Genomic DNA, 20,500 nt, shown 5'->3' with positions numbered 1-20,500 from the left:
GTGGATAAATACCCAGGTTTGCTGCAAGCTTAATATTCAAATTTCAGAGTTTATTCACACTGGATGCACCGGGCAAGATGGCTGCAGCGAAATGAGGTTTCGGTTGTACAGAGACGTATAAAGACGCCCCACCCTTTTAAAAAATGACTGTTTAGTCTTGAGCATTGTAGCCAAGCATCTCTGCACTGACTTTTATACACAACAAGAAATTTTATATTTGTGTTTTAAAGCATCAATACTACAAATCCCTTATTAGTAATATGTGTTTTTATCTGCATGCAGGGGCGTTTTTAGGATCTTGAACCTTTGGGTACTTAGCCCAGCCTGGAAAAAAAGCTTTGTCAGCTGCATAAGTTTTCAATTATTTATTGAAAAAAATTATGTAGAACCTCTTTGCAGCTGGGGCAAGACACTCTTAAGAAAATCACGTAGTGTATTTCCCACAGATGTTTGTCTTTGTGAGTGATTGTAGACATATCTCACACACCCTGTTAATGCAGTGAGTTGGATGGAGTCGACCTTTTAGTGGAAGAAGTAACTCAAATCTATGCTTAGTACAGGAGTAGAACAACTTTTTCTCCTCCAATGGGCTCAGCAGAAAAAGACTCAGGAAAAAGATTCTGACTTTTTAAATATAGCTTTTTTAGATACTTTAAGCAGAAGTAAAAAAGTAAATAAAAATTCTTGAATTATGACCAGTTTTTAATAATAATGTTCCTCAATATGGATAAGTATGATTTTGTAATTAAAGCTAAAAAGATACTTTCTATGTATCATGAAATCACGACACAATTAATCCAATTAACAATTAACTGGCATATTGTTTACTTGTTACAACAGTGTTTTGAAATAAATTTATCAAAAATGTTGAATATAGTGTCACCACAGTTTCTCATATTGCAAACATCATAAGAAATGTATAATACCAACATAAAAAAATTGATATTTACAGTGATATATATACATATATGTGGACACCTACACACACACACAAACACACGCACGCACACACACACACGCACGCACACATCTATACTTATAGTGTTTAATTCAGTGCCACTCTGTGAAGCTGTAATACCAGAGTATTAAAAAGTCTGTTTTTAATCTTGCAGTAGACCCAATGTGTCACTATTTGTTTATTTATGTCTAAAACGATAAAGTTCTGCCAATTTCTTACATTCTTTTCATCAACAGTAAAGAACTATGTTCACAAATAGAAGTTGTACGATGTCTGTCGTTAATTTAATAAGAAACAAAACGCAAATAGTTTCTTAACGTCTGTGTCGGTGTACGCTGGAGAGTTAAACAAACTAACCCTGGCTTATGCACAGGTGGCTCGTTCATCTGCGAGCAGATCCAATCCTATAAAGCGCACAGGTGCACAGTAATTGCACATAAAGTAGTTCATGTCTGGGTGTCGCTATTTATTCATTTGTTGTTTATTGCTTCGTTTATTTCATAAAAAAAAAAACGTTTACTGCAAATATGAGTGCCGGAGGTGGAACTCCTTATATTGGCAGTAAGATAAGTTTAGTTTCGAAGGCCCAGATTCGATATGAAGGCATACTGTCTTCTGTGGACACGGAGAGGTCCACCGTTGCTTTGGCCAAAGGTAAGTGTAAGCACGGCCTATTTAATATTTTAATATACGACTTTTTAACTCCTCTTTTCGTCAGCTTTTGTCGGTTATTTGGTATATATTCTAAAGAAACGTACGCTTTCTTCAACCAGTTAAATCCTTTGGTACAGAGGACCGGCACACTGAGAGACCAGTGCCTCCAAAAGATGAGATTTTTCAATATATAATATTCAGAGGAAGTGATATCAAAGATATTACCGTGTCTGAACCCCCAAAACCACACCATGGGCTACCCCGAGATCCTGCCATTGTTCAGGTATGCTAGTTGATTAGCTCGCAGCCGTATAGGCTCGATGATTGTATGGAAGGCCAAAAGTGCCACATTCTGGTAAATGATTCCACTTAATATGTACAGAGTTGTCATTTTAAATTTCTATGTTTAAAAAAAAAGTGTACATTTGATGTGCTACAGTCTATTGTGAAACGGTTCAAACCAACTTCACTTAACCCAAACGTCTAAGGTTATGTTTAATGTTTACATAGAGGGGAAATGCATTTTTTTCCCTCCTCTCTGTCCATATGAACCTACTTATGACTTTTTCATGGCAGTCTGATTGGTCCAAATGTAGAAGAGGGAGGAACGTTCTTCAAATCAGACAAAGCTGGTGTCAAACATTTGTGCAGCAAAAATTTTGTTTGTGCTGCTTTGGCTTTGAAGATATTAATGAAGTTTAAAAGTAATTTTGATTTAGTAAAAGTGAGGGGGCTGGTTGACATTCTGACCTTTAAATTTTCAAAGCCAAAGCAGCACAAGCAAAATATTTTGCTACACAAACAGTCGAGTTAATTGACACCAATTTTGTCTGATTTGAAGAAGGTGTTTAATTGGTAGTAAGAACGAACATGCAAAGGGAAGGCTTTAAAATTAGGGGGGGAAAGATTTTTCAAAGTACTTACAATTTTTGCTTCCAGAGTTAACTTTTATCTGGACTTAAAATTGACTGCTCTATTGAATAAGCTTTCTGTTAAATTGATTAGATAAGCTTGTTGTGTCTCCAGTTTTGAATTTTATCTATAAAAATTGTACTTGGCAATTATTATTTAATCTTTTTCTTTTCTTCTTTTTTTTTTAAACTCAGTCATCCATGGGCCCACCTTCTGGATACCACCCACGTTGGAGTCCATACAGAGAAATGATGCCCACCTTTAACCAACTGGCTGCTGGCTCTTTGTTGACTGAGCAGTACAATGCAGCTCTAGGCCTAAGTACAGAACCTTCCATCTTGAAAATTTAGTGCTGAGTTTTTTTGGTTATGTGCCTGCAGATAACTCGGTTCTTTCTCCTTTTTTTTCTTTTTTTTTTTTGGTCTCCTAGTGCCAGGACTTCATGGTACAGTCAGAAGGGCACCTACGGTGGAGCAGGCGGTTCAAACCGTGCCTTTGGCCTCAGCCGCACAGAGGAGGGGAAAGGTTCCAATCCCGCCGCAGAGCAGGATTCCTGTTCGTCCGTCCAGGGGCCCCCCACGAGATGCTTCGCGGGTTGAGAAGGAGAATGTTCCCACCAGTAAGCAGAATCAAACCTTCACAAATGACTCCAATAATTTTATTCACATCACACATGACAATCGCAGGAAAAAATGCAGAAAAAAATATGAATGACTCCAGTTCAGATCACTTGTAAACTCCCCATTTTTAGTTTAATTAAAATAAATATTTACTCTGAAGCCCGGACACAACCATCATTGCACCAAACAACTTAGAAAATGTTTTTTTTTTTCTTTTTGCTCTTCAGGTCAAGCATCAAAACCAGCTGCAGCAAAGGTACAAGGCCAAAGTACTGATGATCAGAAAACAAGACAAAAACAAGGTATGAAATGCTTTCCCCCTCCACCACCCCAGAACACTTGGAAAAAAACGAGGAGTCAGATTTAGGATGCGCTCCCCTTCTCACAGGGGGGCACATCCTCTTTTTTTTAACCATTTCTGCAAAGCCTTTTTACAAATACTTTAATTCATTCTAAAACGCGACTTTAAAAAAAAAAAGCTGCACCATTTATTCCAGGTCTGTATGTGTGAAGCGATCACTGAAATATACGAAAGCTAGTGTTTGGGTAAGGCTTTCTGTGAAATCTGACATGCTTAAAGGTTCAGCTATGACACTATTTTTGAAAGGTGTGTGTACAAGTTGCATGAAAATTCATAAAATTTAAAATGCCTTGCAGTGGTATGGAGTTTGTGTGAAAACAAAGCAGTTGCCAATCATGTTTTCATTAAAAATGGGGGGGGGTGGGAAATCCATATTTTATTTTGCCCTTTAAACATCCTGATTACCGCTCCAGTAAAGCCTTAAAGTCTCAAGCAGGTAGAAGCAACTTGAGGTGATGCTGCTTCTTTTGACAGAAGGAAATTAACTAGGGAACATTTTTTCCAGGGTGAAGTTGTGGCCAGTTTAAAACTGTCAAATTTGGTTCTGATGCGCATTCGTAGGCAGTCGCAGGCCGAGGACCAGAAGCCGTGGCCAGCTCTTGGCGAAAAACTCTCAAGTCACAGCTTTGGAGTTTGAGGCAGATTTTGACTTTGATACTGCGAATGCTCAGTTTAGAGATCATCTGACACAGGAGGCTAAAGGTAAGTTCAGGTCATCTTTCAGATTGGTAAAACTGGTAAAAAGATTATTTTATTTTTTCTTTGTTTAGCAGGTGAGAAACTGGACTCTGGGGAGGACCAGGACTCGAAGCATGAGCTACAGGAGGAAACTCTTGCAGAGAAGTATTATAACAAAGCTAAATGTTTCTTCGACAACATCTCAGCAGACCCTAAACCCAGGTACTTCAGGTTGCCAATCTGCATTGGTACCAGTTTGCTCTGCCCTCGTCTGATTAATTTTCACCCAATGTAACCTCCCTAGGAGAACTACCTGGGCGGAGGAGAAGAAGCTGAACATGGAAACATTCGGAGTCCCTGGTCGCTTTCTGAGGGGGAGAGCATTCAGGGGACGTGGGCGCAAAGCAGAGGGCAGCACAGATCGGCAAACCCTCGCCAAGATTGGCAGCGGGAGGGTGTGAAAACCTTGTTAATGCTACTGTAAATATCGTTTTCTACTTTAAAGCCATCTCTCCGACTTGTGTATTTTCATTTAATATTTAAGCTTTGGCTTGTTTACATGAAATGGGAGCAATTTTCTTTTTAATCCAGCAGCTGTGTACTAGAAGGCAGCATTTAATGTCCCTGGATCAGGATAGCATTTCTGTTGCGTGTATTGATTTTTGTACTTATGTGTAACTCAAATGGTCTTGAAACAATTTTTTTTGGCATTGGATTTTTTTTTCTGCTCCTTGTAAAAGATTAAAAGTGCAACAGTTGCTATTCAACTGTATGTTGTGTAAAGGTGGTTTTGGTCCCTGTGGTTGTGATTTCTAACGCAGTTGGCCAGTTCATTAAACTGTGGGCCTAAATTCTCAAGGAGAATTCTCATGGTTCACTTCATGAAGTGAACCATGCTCATCAGGAATGTCGAGGTAACTCAGATCTGCAGGACTATAGGGATCCCCCTCCTCTGCGTAGGTTTGAGGTTCATAATCAAGCAGCTCGGCCATTGGTTCTTGTAAAGAAGAGAGCCTCTGTGGAGAGAGGGAGGGGGAAAAAAAAAGTTGTAAGGGCTAATTCATGTTCAAGTTTGAGTGTTTTATACTAACCCTCTGAAGGAGAAGTAGCATTTCATCAGACAGCGGGTAGCAGCTCTCGGCGTTGCAGTCTTCAGTCTTAAAAAAGTGAGAAGTTTTTTTTTTTTAATGAGATGACCCAGACATTTTACATTTGGGATTCTGCTAAGAGGTCATAAGGCCTTACTTAGTATCTTTGCTGGAATCTGTCTTGGCATCCTAATTTCAGTCAGATTAGTTTGCACAAGTTGACGCCTAGTCTATAGTCATTAAACAAACTCCAACTCCCATCACTGGATAAACCTTTAAACTGTTGCAACGTTTGAATTGAGTGATTTATACAGGAACTGTAGGTTGGCAACGGGGTGACTGAAACGTTTAAACAGAATATTCTAGCCAGCATAGCATCAACTTGAATCACTTTTGACTTTCTTCCATTTTTTTTTTCACAAGAAAATCAAAGCTTGATCCCCTTTATGTAATTTTCCATGTAAATTGTCATTTTCTACACACAATCTGATTTAAGTGATCTGAAATTAGGAGACTTATGAAACTAGATACAGATTGTGCTTGTCCAATTGCACTCCTGCCTAAATCTGATGTGGTGAAACTTGGTTTTCAAACTAATTTTGTGCAGGAAATGCTTGAAAGCAGCTTTAACAGAGACTATACACATGCAAAGTATCTGCATGTAATGCAGTAAACTCATTACATTTCTTAAGACTTTGTGTAAGTGCTGGTGCTTTTGCACAATATATTTTTCAGATTTCTCATTGACATTCTCTCAAGTCCTAGGGCTGCCAGTTGCTACTGTCTTCAAACAAATTGAGGTAACTTATTTTGCCAAAATTGCTTTCAGTGTATTTGTCCAGGTGTGAGTTGATTAACCAATCAAACCCAATTATAGGAATTTGATTGGCTAAATGAGAATAATTCTTTTAAGTTGCGATATGCTATTTCTAATTGGAAACCTATGTTTATAGGTTGAGACTATTTAGATTTGAGTTCCTTTTTCACCAGCAGAGAACTTTCTTGTTGGTGAAAAAGGAACTTGAATCTAAATCTGCCAAGGATATGAATAGTTTTGGGTTTAACAGTTATGCTCTCTACAAAAAATCAGGATCTCAGTTTGAATTTTAGTACAATAAAGCTGAAAATAAGTATGCAAACACCTAATTCAAACATTGACAATGCGCTAAGGTTCATAAAATAACATTCAACATAAACTCTCCGTCACTGTTGGCTTCGGCCTCTGAAAACCATTCTGGATCTACGTATCTGTTACTTTAAAGAGTCGTCTACTATAAATGAGACATTAATTTTAACCTAGAAACAGAATCTCACAATCTCACTTTTAAAAGTCTAAAACTACAAGTAGCAGGTGTTTATCAGGAAGATGTAGCCATTGGCCAAGAAGTCGAGATGTGTAGATGCGAGGAGAGAAAACAACTGAATATTCAAATAGAATCTGAAGATCATACGGTGCAGATTACCTTGTTCCAGTGTTTACTCGTCTTGTACCTCCATGAGTTGCTACTGGTGAAGTGGTCGTCTCTACCCTGTGGAAGTGAGAGACTAACATCAAACTTTCTAGACTGACTTGTAAAAAAAAAATTACTTTACTCTCTACCTACTTTGCAAATGTCTTGTGTAAATTCATCCGAAAACCTCACGTTTTCAGATTGCTCATACAGTGGCGATTCCCCTAACTTTGCAAGAAATAAACAGTTAATGAGATTTGTACAAAAATAAGTTACATTTTTGAGTATTTCTCATGTGTAACCTTAATATAACTCCATGGTGCTTCAGCGTTTGAAGTCACTAGGCTTCCATTATAAGGGAAAATTGAGGTATTTCTCAAACTTATTTTGCCAAAATTGCTTTTAATGTATTTCTCCTGGTGTGAGTTGGACGTCTGTTAGGACGTCCTGCCCAGCATGGAGTTGAGTGCTGAATGTACATGTGGTTTTGTTGAAAAATGCTGGTAACTTAAGTGCTGTTAGAGTCTGTGGCTAATTGTTTTATGTTGAATTGGTCATATTGTCTAACATCTAACCATTACGTCTGAGCATAAAACTATTCATACCGCTGGAAGATTAGAATTTAAAGTATTTTCATTTTACAATAAGCGAACTGGAAGAGAACCTTCTCAAGTGGCTGAGCCCCAGCATTTATTTGAATCTAGAGATCGAACTCAACATTAGGTGATGGCAAGGAGGCCAACCAAAATCAAAGACATGGAGCTCACCACTAGACAAATTTTAAGAAACAATATTCAATATTCATAAAAATGCAAAGGCTGGTTAACAATTAGAAGAGTTTGATTGGCTAAATGCGAATAATTGTTTAAGTTGTGATATGCTATTTCTAATTGGAGACCTATTTTTATAGTTTGAGACTCGTACCAACAAGAAAGTTATCTGTTGGTGAAAAAGGAACTTGAATCTAAATCTGCCAGGGATATGAATAGTTTTGGGTTTAACAGTTATGCTTTCTACAAAAAAATCAGGATCTCAGTTTGAATTTTAGTACAAAAAGCTGAAAATAAATATGCAAATGCCTAAAACAAACACTGACAATGTGCTAAGGTTCATAAAATGGTGTTCAAGTAAACTGCTCCCTGTCACTGCTGGCTTCAGCCTCTGAAAACCATTCTGGATCTACGTATCTGTTATTTTAAAGAGTCGTCTACTACGTATATGTGAGATATTAATTTTAACCTAGAAACAGAATCTCACAATCTCACTTTTAAAAGTCTAAAACTACAAGTAGCAGGTGTTTATCAGGAAGATGTAGCCGTTGGCCGAGAAGTCGAGATGTGTAGATGCGAGGGGAGAAAACAACTGAATATTCAAATAGAATCTGAAGATCATACGGTGCAGATTACCTTGTTCCAGTATTTACTCGTCCTGTACCTCCATGAGTTGCTACTGATGAAGCCGTCGTCTCTACCCTGTGGAAGTGAGAGACTAACATCAAACTTTCTAGACTGACTTGTAAAAAAAAATTGTAAAAAAAAAAAATGTATTTACTCTCTACCTACTTTCGAAATGTCTTGTGTAAATTCACCTGAACACCTCAAGTTTTTACGTTGCACATACAGTGTAACCCGTTCCTCTAACTTTTCAAACTTTGCAAGAAATAAGAAACAGTTAATGAGATTTGTACTAAAATAAGTCACATTTTTGAGTGTTTCTCATGTGTAACCTCAACATTCCTCCCTGGTGCTTCAAAGTTTTCAATAATTAGGTATCCATTAACGTCAGAGATTTCGTGTGCGGGCATAAACACTGCTTTGCGGGAGATGGTAATTAGAGCCAACACTGCCACTGCAACAAAAAAAAAAAAAGTCATTTTACAGGAGTTGTCACATTTCCAGGATGGTCTAAAGATAAGTGCTCTCTTTTCTTACGCAAGAATAAAGCTAACGGAAGCAGCAGTGCGATGCCTACAGCGCCAGAGCTGCTAATCGCCGAGTTCCGAATGCGGCAGTGGGGAACCACCAAGCAGGAGCACACGGTGACGTTCAGCTTGTAAATGCCATACGCCCCCTGCAGGTCTGACACCTTCACTCCAAGAGTGTAACGACCAGCAGGCACACGAGAGAGCCTCACCAGGCCTGCTGTGAAACCTACAAGAACAAAAGCAAAGCTTGTTGAGGTGCTTGGATTGTGTCGCTGTGTTGAGATTTTTCTACGTTTTATCACAGTTTTACCGTAGGATGGATCCAGTTTCCATTTTCCTTTGACGTCCCCAAGCAGCTCAAATGTGAAAGGCCCTCCATACGGAGAAGCGTCTAGATCAGTGGCTGAGATGTTGATGGAAGTTTGGTTGTCGGACATGCAGACAGCCACATGGTTCACCTCCAGTTCTGGTACATTGTCATTCATATCAATAACATGGATCTTCAGTGTAGCTGTGCCTGTCATGGGTGGCTCACCTGTTAAAAGTAGAAAACAGTGCTTTCACAATGGAGATATTTAACGCTATGAGAATTATAGAAATTGTGATTACCTTTATCCACTGCATGCAGTATTACGGTGTAAACGCCGTTGACAACATGGTCGGATTCCCTGTCCACCATCTTTCTGGTAGTGATGTCTCCAGTTTGGGGATTAATATTCATCCAGCCTGCTGGATCATGTCCCACTTTGTAGCTGTTGACAAACGCAACTCACTTTAATGCAAAAAGATGCTAAATTGAAATTCAAAATGCAAATGTTCTGAAGAATCCGAATTCATGAACAGTTGTGGTCCTGACATAAATGACGGCCCGTCGATTGCTTCCCAGTGCACCCACCATACTACCATTACCTCCCTCCCAGTGACGGCCGGTGCTCTGCATGCCCGCGTTCATGAATGTAGGTCACATTCCTCACAACTTTGAGCTGAACTTGAAGCCAAGGTTTATACCGGTGTTTTTAAGGACACATTTATACATAATATTCCTAAGAGGGGAGTTCTGAGTGACTGCTGAGCAAGGGGCTGTCTGGCAGTCTGTCCATTCTGGAAAAGTTTGCAGCGATTGTCGGTTTGCCTGGTTCATAAACTTGGTCTAAAGCAGTGTTTCTCAACGTTTTTTGGGCCAGCGCCCCCCTAGCCTTTATCCAGGTCCCTCACTGCCCCCCACCAAAGAATTTGTAGGTTACTTGCACTGACAATTATTTTATTATTAATGTTACGATCATTATTATCAACATATTATCATTAAGTTGAGGAACGACAGCCAGGTGGAAAAGGTAATTTCCACACTATGTGTGAGCAGCATTTCTGTGGAAGCAGTGGATTATCTTCTATTACATAACTTTCGCTGATTAAGGAGTCACATTGCGCTGGTTTTTCTCATTGGGAGTAGCTCACTGATGGATGACTTAAGTAATAAAATAAAAAAATGTATGAAACCAAGAACTAAGAAGGATTATACTTTTGTTCACCTGTTCATCAGTAGAAGGTCAGCAGAGAAAGCCTGTCGGGCCTCGTTTGATGTAATTTGAAGGAAATGGGTTTTTCATGTCAGATTCAGAAACCTCCATACACATTTAAGATTATTACACACCAATTAGATGCTCATTAGACCAAAGGGGGATTCCAAAAATATTTGCAGCAACACTTACATTTTGGACATTTTTTAAAAATCCATGTTCTACCTGGACACATCCACATCTAAGGGAAACTTAAAAAAAAACTAATTAACCTGACATGAATATTTTTGGACTGTGGAATAAACCCGGAGTACCCTGAGATATACAATGCAAGTATGGGGAGAATATGCAAACTCCATGCAGAGGGATCCCAGGCTGAGACCAGAATTCCAAGAAAACAGTACAGCTAATAGAGAGAATAACACCTTTGTTATGAAATCTTATTTTTTGTTTGTATCAATATACTGGACAGTATTTAGCATTTTAGAATCTATCGTTTCAATTGTAAAAGCCGTCACAGTCAAATCAGGTGTTTGGTTTGAGATCTGACCTATAAAACTGAGAGCCACTCGAGTAAAAAGTGGCACAAAAAGTGGGTATGCACTGTATGCAATGAATAAGGGCGCTGAACAAGAGGTAGAATTAATAATAAAATAATAAAGACTTTGTGGTCCTACTCCTACGCCACTAGAGGCAGTAGCAGGCCCAAAAAGGTGCATATAAGGTTGTCGATAGTTTCTCGTGAGAAGTTACTTAGCAGTACATAGTAGGATTTTCAACTTTGAAATCTACTGAGTTTCTAGAGAAGTGATCTATCTTAGAACCACAAGCAAAAGTTAAAATGGAGTCCAACCAGCGTACAATCGAAGAAGTAGCATCCGACAACATAGTCGAGAGGGAAGTAAAGCCACCTAAGCCACCCAAGCGCAAGAAGAAGAAGATTTCATTTGCAGTCTGGTGGGCACTGCATGCATCTGAGGAGCTTAAGATGTCAACTAAAAATGTGGAACAGCAGGACTCTTCATTGGTGCTTGAAAATGGATCGAGCGCCAAAGCACTGCAAAAGGTGGATCAAAAAGGGGATGAACAGCCACCTGAGAGTGAGTCCAACAAGAACAACCAGGTACCATTTAAAACCTGTTCAGGGGAAGACATCCCCACTGACCAAGAGATTTCTGCTGGAAATATCGAAAAGCAGAACGTCAGTGTAGAAGAGTCCATCGCTGAACCAGTAACCGATTCACTGGTTACTGAACAGGAATCGATCTCCGTACTGAAGAAGACACCAGAGAAGGAAGAGTCATCTAAGTCCAGCACTGAAATTGTTATCAATCAGAACACTTCTCTGCCTGAAGAAGAAGATGATCAGGAGAATTTCTTTAAGACGGAGATTTGCAAAGAGGAACTTGTTAGTTTTACAACAGAGCCGGTGACCGAAAAGAAATCCGTCACAGAAACACAGAAGAGAAGAGACTCTACAGAAATGACAAGGCAAGTAAAATGCTTGTGTGAAGCCAAATGTAAGGAGTCTGAATTGGCACATATGGAAGTACAAAAATTCTTAATGAAACAGCTCAATGACATGTCCGATGTAAATCAGAAACTAAATGCTAAACTTAAACAGCTAAAAGATCTGACGAACAAATTACTCTCGGAGAGAAGACAGAGGAAGAATACTATGGTTTCAGTTCAGACTCAGAGCGAATCACAAGACACCTCACCAGTTTACCAATGTGTGTCAGTCCAAACGGAGATGGATGTGCCTGAAACCAGATGTCACTTGAAACCAGTCGGTCAATCAATATCAGCGCAAACGGAGATGGATGTGGTGGAGAACAGATTTCACTTGGAACCAGTTTATAAAACCATTTCAACCCAAACTGAGCTGTTTTTACTGCTTAGAAAACAACCTTCTGAAACACAAATGAACAGACATCAGGATCGTCAGACAAAAGTATTCAAGAGATCTACAGTTGAGAACAGCATAGAGTCAGCAACGAGAGATGCATCTGAACTGAACGTTTTCAGTAATGAAAACATTTCTGGTGACAACATTGAAAAAGAACTTTCAGTAAAGGAAATAGTTGGAGACCAGGCAGAGACCATCAAAAACGAGATTCACATGAATGAAACAGCCATCGGTGAAGTACTGCAGGTGGTAGAAGAAGAAACGGTCTCCATAGCACAACAAAATGGAGACCACCAGGATGAGAGAAAGCGATCAACTAAATCTAAACGTAAGATCAAAAGAAAGGCAGCAACGAGAGATCCATCTGAACTGGAGAGCCTCTGTAAGAAGGCAAAGATAGAACAAGAAGTTTCTAAAGTAGAAACAATTGGGGATCAGATAGCCTTCATTAAAAACAAGATTCACACGAATGAAACAGCCATCGGTGAAGTACTGCAGGTGATAGAAGAAGAAACGGTCTCCATAGCACAACAAAATGGAGACCACCAGGATGAGAAAAGGCGTTCAAAGAAATCTAAGCGTAAGATCAAGAGAAAGGCAGCAACGAGAGATCCATCTGAACTGAAAGCTGTCAATGATGAAAACGTTTCTGGTGACATTGAAAAAGAAGTTTCACTACTGGAAATAGTTGGAGACCAGACAGACACCATCAAAAACAAGATTCACACGAATGAAACAGCCATCGGTGAAGTACTGCAGGTGATAGAAGAAGAAACGGTCTCCATAGCACAACAAAATGGAGACCACCAGGATGAGAAAAGGCGTTCAAAGAAATCTAAGCGTAAGATCAAGAGAAAGGCAGCAACGAGAGATCCATCTGAACTGGAGAGCCTCTGTAAGAAGGCAAAGATAGAACAAGAAGTTTCTAAAGTAGAAACAATTGGGGATCAGATAGCCTTCGTTAAAAACGAGATTCACACGAATGAAACAGCCATCGGTGAAGTACTGCAGGTGGTAGAAGAAGAAACGGTCTCCATAGCACAACAAAATGGAGACCACCAATATGAGAGAAAGCGATCAACTAAATCTAAACGTAAGATCAAAAGAAAGGCAGCAGCGAGAGATGCATCTGAACTGAAAGCTGTCAATGATGAAAACGTTTCTGGTGACATTGAAAAAGAAGTTTCACTACTGGAAATAGTTGGAGACCAGACAGAGACCATCGAAAACGAAATTAACACGAATGAAACAGCCATCAGTGAAGTACTGCAGGTGATAGAAGAAGAAACGGTCTTCATAGCACAACAAAATGGAGACCACCAGGATAAGAAAAGGCGTTCAAAGAAATCTAAGCATAAGATCAAGAGAAAGGCAGTGACGAGAGATGCATCTGAACTGGAGAGCCTCTGTAAGAAGGCAAAGATAGAACAAGAAGCTTCTAAAGTAAAAACAATTGGGGATCAAACAGCCTTCGTTAAAAATGAGATTCATACAATAGAAACAGAGATATTTAAAGAACAGCAGATCACTGAAGAAAAAACTAAACTGGAAACTGTTGTAAACCCGATTGAGTCAGATCAACACTTCGTCCCAATCAGTGAGACAACAAATCCTGATTCGGAAAAAATATCTGACATCCCCCAGATTGCTCCTGAACAAACTGAGACAATAGTTGGGACAGTTTCAGAAGACGTAACACGTGAAGTTAATGTAGTTTCCACAGAGGAGGAGTGTGGTCTAATGGAAAATCAGGAAACATCTCTTCCACAAACAAAGGTTACATTAAACAATGATGAAGCCCAAACACCATCTCAGGAATTAGAACTGCAATCAGCTGATGAGTCTGTTTTTATGTCATAATTCACATCTAGTTCGTCGCTCCGTTTTATGTCCCTCTTCTCATGTTTGAGTTGTGCGCAATGTGCGTGGCGGGGTTTTTTTTGTTTTTTTGTTTTTTTTTTAACTCCCTAAGGTGCAGGGCGGTCGGGAAACATATTGATGGGGAAAAGGCAGACTGACATAAGTATTTTAAAACAGCGGAAACAATTTTGGTATTCTGATTATTGAAATTTAAAAGTGCTAGGTACCGTTGTTCTATCAAACCCGTTTCATGTCGGACCACTTACAGCACCATGTTAACGCTATAAAATGAACGCTCTCTATCGTGGAATCACCCATGAGGGATTTCTTTATTTAAATGAGTTAATTTTTCAGAGGGATACAAAGTGAGGGTATTGTGATTTTAGTAATTTCATGTTATAAGAGCGATTTTCTGTTGTCCTTCCATGGAAGCGGGCAGCTTTCAAACGGAAATAAAACACTTTTTAATATAAAATGCTGCTTTGACATGATCACAGAACTGCCAAAACATATGTAGCCTGCATAAATACCAGACAAAGTGAATCACAGCAGCGTCATCAGCCGGTGTAAAGCTGAACTGATGCGGAGCGGAGCTGCGCCATGAAGCTACAAACACTGAATAGAAGGAGAGCTGCCATCGATACAGTTGCAGCCAAGCATGATTTAATGTTACACAATACAGTTTTACCAAGTTGCTCAAAGTCTAAACTGGCATTGTTGTGGATTTAAGGTGTAAAGTTTACCTTCGACTAAACGCCCCCCAAAGCCATCCCAGCGCCCCCCTTTTGTAAAAATGTCCGCCAGCGCCCCCTGGGGGGCGGTACCGCCCACGTTGAGAACCGCTAGTCTAAAGGGAAGCAGAGAAGAAGCCGAATCCACAATGCAACTTTCCTCTGAAGCTGAACTTCATAATTCTTCAGTTTTCCACATCTCTCTCTCTCTCTTGGTTTTGTATTACAAATTGTTTTGCAGATTGTTTAAAGCACTCTAAACTATAACCTCAAAGCAGTTGGCCATTGCTCTCCATATTTACAAAAAGAGCCACCTTACATGAAATCGCTTGAAGCAGTGGCATCTCGATCCACAGCAATCACTTTCTCCACCCAGGTTCCGATCGGCGCATCCTCCTTTAGGTTGGCCTTTTTGACGGTCACGACAAAGTTCGGGGGGTCGTTCACGTCCTCTATCTCGATGACAACTGTTTTGGTGTTAGGCTGAACTCTCTTGCCACCAATTTGCTCATCAGTGAAATCAACATCCCAGAGGCCAGTGGACGGCCGCGTTTTCACTTTGCAGGAGAAGTATGGCGCCTCATTTTCAACCGATATCTTCAGCTCTCTCATTGCTCCATCTTCAAAGTCTAATGGCTGAAAAAAACATATTTTTAGTTGAATTGCATTTCAAAAACATTTAAGTCAAATAAAAAAAAAAAATAGAAGCAACATCGTTAAATACAAACACATCTTACTTTCACAACAGTCAAAATCCCGTCATTAGTCTCTGCGTTTGTCTCTATCTTGAAGTGTCCTCCCTTGTCTCCTTGAATGGTGTATTTGGCTCTCCAGGCTTTGCTATGTGTCATGTCTTTGTCCGTCACATGGAAGCGCAGAGGAGAGACTCCGAGCTTGTTTTCCTTCACTTTGCCTGAGCCCTGTTGTTTAAATGTAAAGGTGATGGTAAACATTCAGAGGTAAATGGGAGTGTCTCAAGTTAACCAACTAAACACGATAACCTTAAAGTTAGTCAGGAGCACATAAAGCACATCGCACATACTGACTTGGAATTTATCTGACTCAAGTGCTATGGTATCTAAACTATGTGTGTTTGATGTTTTAAAAAAATGTGCAGGTGTAGGGTGCAGCGCTGGTCATGTTCATTGGAAAAATATTTTTCCCTAAACCTTCTTTCTTTCTTTTTGGGTTTAGGGTTTGAGTGTTTGTTGCCGAAAAGCTCACCCTATATCCACACCACTGTTAACTTTCTTTCCCTGCATGTTGGCATATTAAAAATATGTTCTACATAGGTATGTATACGTGTGAGGACATCAGCAGCGTGTCTAGAAAATTCTACATGTATCGACAAAGGAATGGCAACAGGTCTGGACATGGCACAGGCCAAATAACACATGCAACAGTTTTAAATGTGTTGGAAAGTTAAGTATAGATGTGTCACTTCTTGAAGCAAAAGGCTGATGTTCAATAATGTAACAGAAATATTAGCTTTGTGTGACCAAACCACAGGACTTCAGTTAAAGTCCAAGTCTCAAGGAAGTCTCAAACCCATGCAGGTTTGGTGAAGAAAAAGGTGACCGTGACGTGAAACTGGCTACCTACCGTTTGACCCGTGATGACTGGAAGGTGGTCATTACCATCCTCCACATTGATGAGGACTGTGATTGAACTGGACAGCTGGATGACCTCACCATGGTCTATAGCCTCTATCACCAACGTGTGCTTGCTGGCCACCTATGATGTAAGAAGAGACAACCTCGTTAGCGTAAAGGGTGTGGAGGAAAAAAAAGGTATTTTTCTCTGGAATTCTGCGCTTCTCCCTCAGACATAGATCAAGGGCGATGCAGCAGGTAAAGCTTTTCCTTCCAGCTAATTTTCATTCTTCTTTTTAAGCATACTTTCTGTATTGTCAGACAGTACTCGGAGTGAGCACACCCTCAATGCTTGGATACACACCACATCTTGTGAAATTTTTTCTTCTCAGGTGCGATGTAGGCTAACTGGAAATAGCTGTGCTATTGTTTACCTTTCTATGTAACTATTATATGTTTAGAAAAAGGGAGTGTCTTGCCTCGTGATCGAAACAGCCTTTAAACGACAGCTCTCCAGTTTCTTTGAGGACAAATTCGATGTTCGAAGATTCTGGGGAAACCGATTTGATGGCGTAGTGGAAAGTCGAGTTGCGGGTATTTGGCTTATCTATGTCATGGGCCAATACGGTGAGGAGATGGGAGCCTGCAGAGGATTAATGATTTAACAAAAAAAGGTTTACAACAGAGTAAAACACAAAAACAACAGGAGACCTGCTGAACCGTTTTACCTTGATAAAGAGCCTCTTCCACTGTGACGTTATACCGATCTACCACGAAGAGTGGCGGGTTGTCATTGATGTCCCGAATTGCAATCTCAATTCCTAGTCGAGTGTCGATAGACTGGTCCTCCTTCTTCTTGGCTTCAAAACTTAGCTACACATCCACAGAGAAGCAAAGTTACCAAGTAAACAAAAGACAGAATAAAATGCTGATTCTGTCCACCAACTAGATGTAGATATTTCTGAGTCAAGACAACATTTAAACCAAGCAGTTTTGCCCCTACAAATCAATTTGTATATCCAACTTAGTCAATTAGGAGGAAAGTTTTCAAAGCTTCCAAAATAGTCAAAAAGCTTAACTTCAAACCTGGCAAATTTATTGTTTTGGCTGTATTATTGTTTGAAAGAGTATCAATTTTTGCTTAGTGCAAAAATATGATCAAAACTGAAGACATCTTTCCAGCTATGTACTGTAGGGCAAAATAAATCAACTCATTTCTATGCCGCATCGTACTTTTTGTAGTACGTGGGTGTGGTCCTGTAGGATCCATACATGTTTGGTTAATTGAACTTTCTCATCCGAAGTGCAAATAAAAAAACAATACACAATTTTATTTTAAAAATTGACAAAAAATATAAATAACTTCAAGCTACGTTATTTCAGCTAAATGGTTAACTAAAAAGGAAAATAGTTTTGAATTTCATATTAAAATTTGTCCATTGTTTTTCCCTTTGTGCAGGATATGCTCTGAGATCCCATTTAAGTCTAACAAAAACAAAAACACAATTATTCTACAAAATATATAGCAGATCGATGTGAGTGAGAAACTGAAAAGTTCATGGGCCACGGCCCCTGAGGTGCGAATTCTGACGCCTGCTGAAATGCAGAAGTCGTTGGCGGTCCGAGATGTTTTGTGTAAGGTTTGTAAAAGACGAACCTTTAGCACTTTGTACTCCTCGTAGTCCACCGGCCTGTAGACAACAATCTTGCCCGTCGACTCTTCGATTCCGAGGACTCCCTTCGGGTCCTTGTCCACTCCTTGGCCTTTCAGGTCAAACAATACTTGATATTTGCGGTCGATAGATATCTGCAACACGACTTTTGTTTTTTACAATCTGCTTTTATGAGAATGAACATTTCCTTCACACCTGATAAAATTATACAGAAGGATAAGTTATTCGGTTTAAAGCATATCTCTGTATTTGCAGTGAAAATAGCTGAATTGGATTGCTGGTAGATCCAGTGTTTTCAGGAGGAGGATCGCCGATGCGTTTGCATCTTGTTTTTTCACATGAAGAAAGACCAGTTTTCTGAGACTTCTTTACCTTGCCCAAAACGTAAGGGAAGGGTCCCGGGTTCCCTTCTTCTATCTCGTAGGAGTCGACGATCCAGTCTCTCTTCTGGCGGCTCTGCGCCGCTGTGCATGACGGACTTGGCAGCAAAAATATCTGAAAGATAAAGAACCAACCAAACCTGAAGGGCAATGAAAGCCAGTGTTTACACACCAACTATTTTTGCTCAGCTACACGCTTTCTGTCTGTCAAGTGAAAAACGAAAAGCTTGACTGGAAATGTTTTCTCTGAGTAGCTTGAAGTATTATTTCCGTTAAACGTAACCAGAAACAAAAAGAATATAGCTTAACAAAATTTTAAACGTCTAAGTTTTTTTTTTTTTGAAAGAAAACAAGATTCAAACTTAAATCAGAACCTCAAGATAAACTTAGGTAAAGCAGAACCTCTTGAGTAAAACCTGAAATCTTTAATACATGTGCTACATACCAGCAGGGTTAAGAGAAGCATGATGCTTGTTCAGTGCCTGAAGTGCTGGCGGACGTGTGTGTGTTGACAAAAAACCTGGACTCCAGCCTTCACACACACCTGCATAAATGTCACAATCACAGGTTACAGCCGTCTCTGCCCCTTCCAGCTTAGGCAATTTTTTTAAATTATGGCTTTAAAGACGTCATGGGGGAGGGGATCTGCTCCGATTACTGTGCAGACGATCAGGTTTTGGGCGCATAAGGTGTGGCATCGTGCCAAATTATTTGCAGTGTTTCATTTGCATGATGACTTTGATGGAAAAAACTCACAGCTGCAAAACGTAAATGGATTTGTACATCTTTAAGGAAGTAAAAGTCAGATAGAAGAGGGACATGTTCTTCCTGTTCCCTTTGTTCAGTCAGATTGGATAACAAAATATTTGCATATTTGGAGCAGACAGATTCCTGTCAGGTTAAATTACAAAAATGTGGGACTCTAGTAATATAAGCTTCAAAATCCAGAAATGCTGTCTTTGGCACCACACAAAAAAAATAAAATAAAAATTAAAGTCAAAAGGACACTTTTAGAGGAGAAAGAGCAGGTGCTCTACCACCACCAAGTTTCTACCAGTTCACGTCCCTGGGGATGAACATGCTGTACTTTTTTGATTTAAACTTGTTTCTATAAAAAAAATATTAGTCATGTATTATCCTCAGTTAGGAGCTACATTAAACCTCCTAAACTGCATGAAGCTTGTAGATTTATTATGACAAAATTTACCTCCAGTTGTAAAAATGCTGTATATACAAAATATGACTTAAGAGAAAGTTGACTTAATTTAATGCCCTGAAATGGGGCCTCTGTGTCTTTAAAAATCTGAATCTCCACCTTCAGAAAGTCATCACAACATGGCTCCTCCATTAACCTTTTAACAACATCTTTACCATGCACTGAGACGTAGCTCGTATAATGAGTTCAGCTGATGTGCAGTTCCACCAGGTGTATGCTAATTGCTGCTGGCTAGTCTGAAGGAGCTGAGTGGGGGAGATGCAGGGGGAGGGCTGGAAACTACAGCTCCGAGGAGGAGCTGTGTCCTCGAAGGCGGAGCTAGGTCCACCCAGGCATTTTAGCTGAATGGTTGCCATGGGAGTTTAAACAATTTCTCATGAAAGAATCCTAGCAACACTCCAGCTGTTATTTGCATGAATTAATAACATTATAATGTAAAGCTTTAAAAAAAAAAGTTGATTTTACATAATACTGCCCTTTGTAAATGAACACATTTTCAGTGCCTCAAATTACTCTTAAGTCTATGTTATCTCTTCTTTGTCACTGTGGATACATGCCGACATGATGGCCTGCAGTAAGCTTTTTTGTGGGAAAAGCCTTTTTGAAGTCTGACTGGAGCGCTTTGCGAGTTTTGCCTGAAGCGCATACTTTTCATTTCGATCTGATGTAACCTGGTTATAATTCTCTTTTGTTATGATTACACAAAATGTCTTTTTTTGATTATTTGTCTTCCTTATCTTACTGAAATACCTGTCACTGTTTTAACCGTGTTACTTTAAGATCTGAAGCCCCTCCCTTTTATTTCATCTTCTGTGGTATTGTCTTTAAATTGTTTGCGCCCCTCCCCTTTTGTCATGTTGTCCTGCGGGAGAGGTGTGTGCCTTTTATTTTTCCATCTAAATACATTCAGTTTATTTATAGATCTATTAAGATAATTTCTGTTATATACTTTTGTTTTGTGTTGGACTTGGAGCGC

At 39.6% G+C, this 20,500-nt stretch overlaps 2 protein-coding genes across 7 annotated transcripts; one reads left to right on the top strand and one right to left on the bottom strand.

The window, feature by feature from the left end:
- The first annotated feature begins 1,360 nt into the window (after window positions 1-1,360).
- Window positions 1,361-4,970, top strand: LOC103465087 (protein LSM14 homolog B-like). 2 transcript variants are annotated; one of them, XM_008409639.3, is made up of 8 exons: window positions 1,361-1,612; window positions 1,732-1,895; window positions 2,719-2,845; window positions 2,955-3,143; window positions 3,372-3,446; window positions 4,067-4,207; window positions 4,279-4,405; window positions 4,488-4,970. In XM_008409639.3, the coding sequence occupies exons 1-8, from the start codon at window positions 1,486-1,488 to the stop codon at window positions 4,642-4,644; spliced, it is 1,107 nt and encodes a 368-aa protein (XP_008407861.2). In that variant the 5' UTR covers window positions 1,361-1,485; the 3' UTR covers window positions 4,645-4,970. The 2 variants fall into 2 exon arrangements, with proteins under 2 accessions (XP_008407861.2, XP_008407860.2); XM_008409638.3 differs by having other exon boundaries at window positions 1,362-1,612; window positions 4,276-4,405.
- Window positions 3,169-20,474, bottom strand: cdh27 (cadherin 27). 5 transcript variants are annotated; one of them, XM_017304963.2, is made up of 18 exons: window positions 18,754-20,472; window positions 18,301-18,423; window positions 17,913-18,062; window positions 16,984-17,128; window positions 16,735-16,898; window positions 16,266-16,397; window positions 15,401-15,583; window positions 14,983-15,299; window positions 9,256-9,398; window positions 8,957-9,181; window positions 8,654-8,872; window positions 8,449-8,570; window positions 8,285-8,371; window positions 8,129-8,194; window positions 6,876-6,950; window positions 6,735-6,800; window positions 5,275-5,340; window positions 3,169-5,199 (listed from the first exon to the last, which is right to left on the bottom strand). In XM_017304963.2, the coding sequence occupies exons 1-18, from the start codon at window positions 18,772-18,774 to the stop codon at window positions 5,038-5,040; spliced, it is 2,466 nt and encodes an 821-aa protein (XP_017160452.2). In that variant the 5' UTR covers window positions 18,775-20,472; the 3' UTR covers window positions 3,169-5,037. The 5 variants fall into 5 exon arrangements, 4 of the variants coding, with proteins under 4 accessions (XP_017160452.2, XP_081463504.1, XP_081463505.1 ...); XM_081607378.1 differs by having other exon boundaries at window positions 17,913-18,019; XM_081607379.1 differs by lacking the exon at window positions 18,754-20,472 and having other exon boundaries at window positions 17,913-18,019; window positions 18,301-18,620.
- Between the last annotated feature and the right edge of the window lie 26 nt (window positions 20,475-20,500).

Source organism: Poecilia reticulata, chromosome 5, assembly GCF_904066995.2.
Source record: "Poecilia reticulata chromosome 5, P_reticulata-male-v2, whole genome shotgun sequence".
In the NCBI taxonomy this organism is placed as follows: domain Eukaryota; kingdom Metazoa; phylum Chordata; class Actinopteri; order Cyprinodontiformes; family Poeciliidae; genus Poecilia; species Poecilia reticulata.
Note: the sequence above shows the minus strand (reverse complement) of the source record. Positions and strands in the feature narration are given on the sequence as shown.

Excerpts from the sequence above, each read along its gene's own strand:
- LOC103465087 (XM_008409638.3), top strand. The coding sequence starts at position 1,486 with ATGAGTGCCGGAGGTGGAACTCCTTATATTGGCAGTAAGATAAGTTTA. Across the intron at positions 2,846-2,954 it reads CAATGCAGCTCTAGGCCTAA|TGCCAGGACTTCATGGTACA; the intron begins GTACAGAACCTT and ends TTGGTCTCCTAG. Across the intron at positions 3,447-4,066 it reads GAAAACAAGACAAAAACAAG|GCAGTCGCAGGCCGAGGACC; the intron begins GTATGAAATGCT and ends GCGCATTCGTAG.
- cdh27 (XM_017304963.2), bottom strand. The coding sequence starts at position 18,774 with ATGCTTCTCTTAACCCTGCTG. Across the intron at positions 6,951-8,128 it reads CGAGTAAATACTGGAACAAG|TTAGGGGAATCGCCACTGTA; the intron begins GTAATCTGCACC and ends TTTCTTGCAAAG. Across the intron at positions 5,341-6,734 it reads CGAGTAAACACTGGAACAAG|ACTGAAGACTGCAACGCCGA; the intron begins GTAATCTGCACC and ends CACTTTTTTAAG.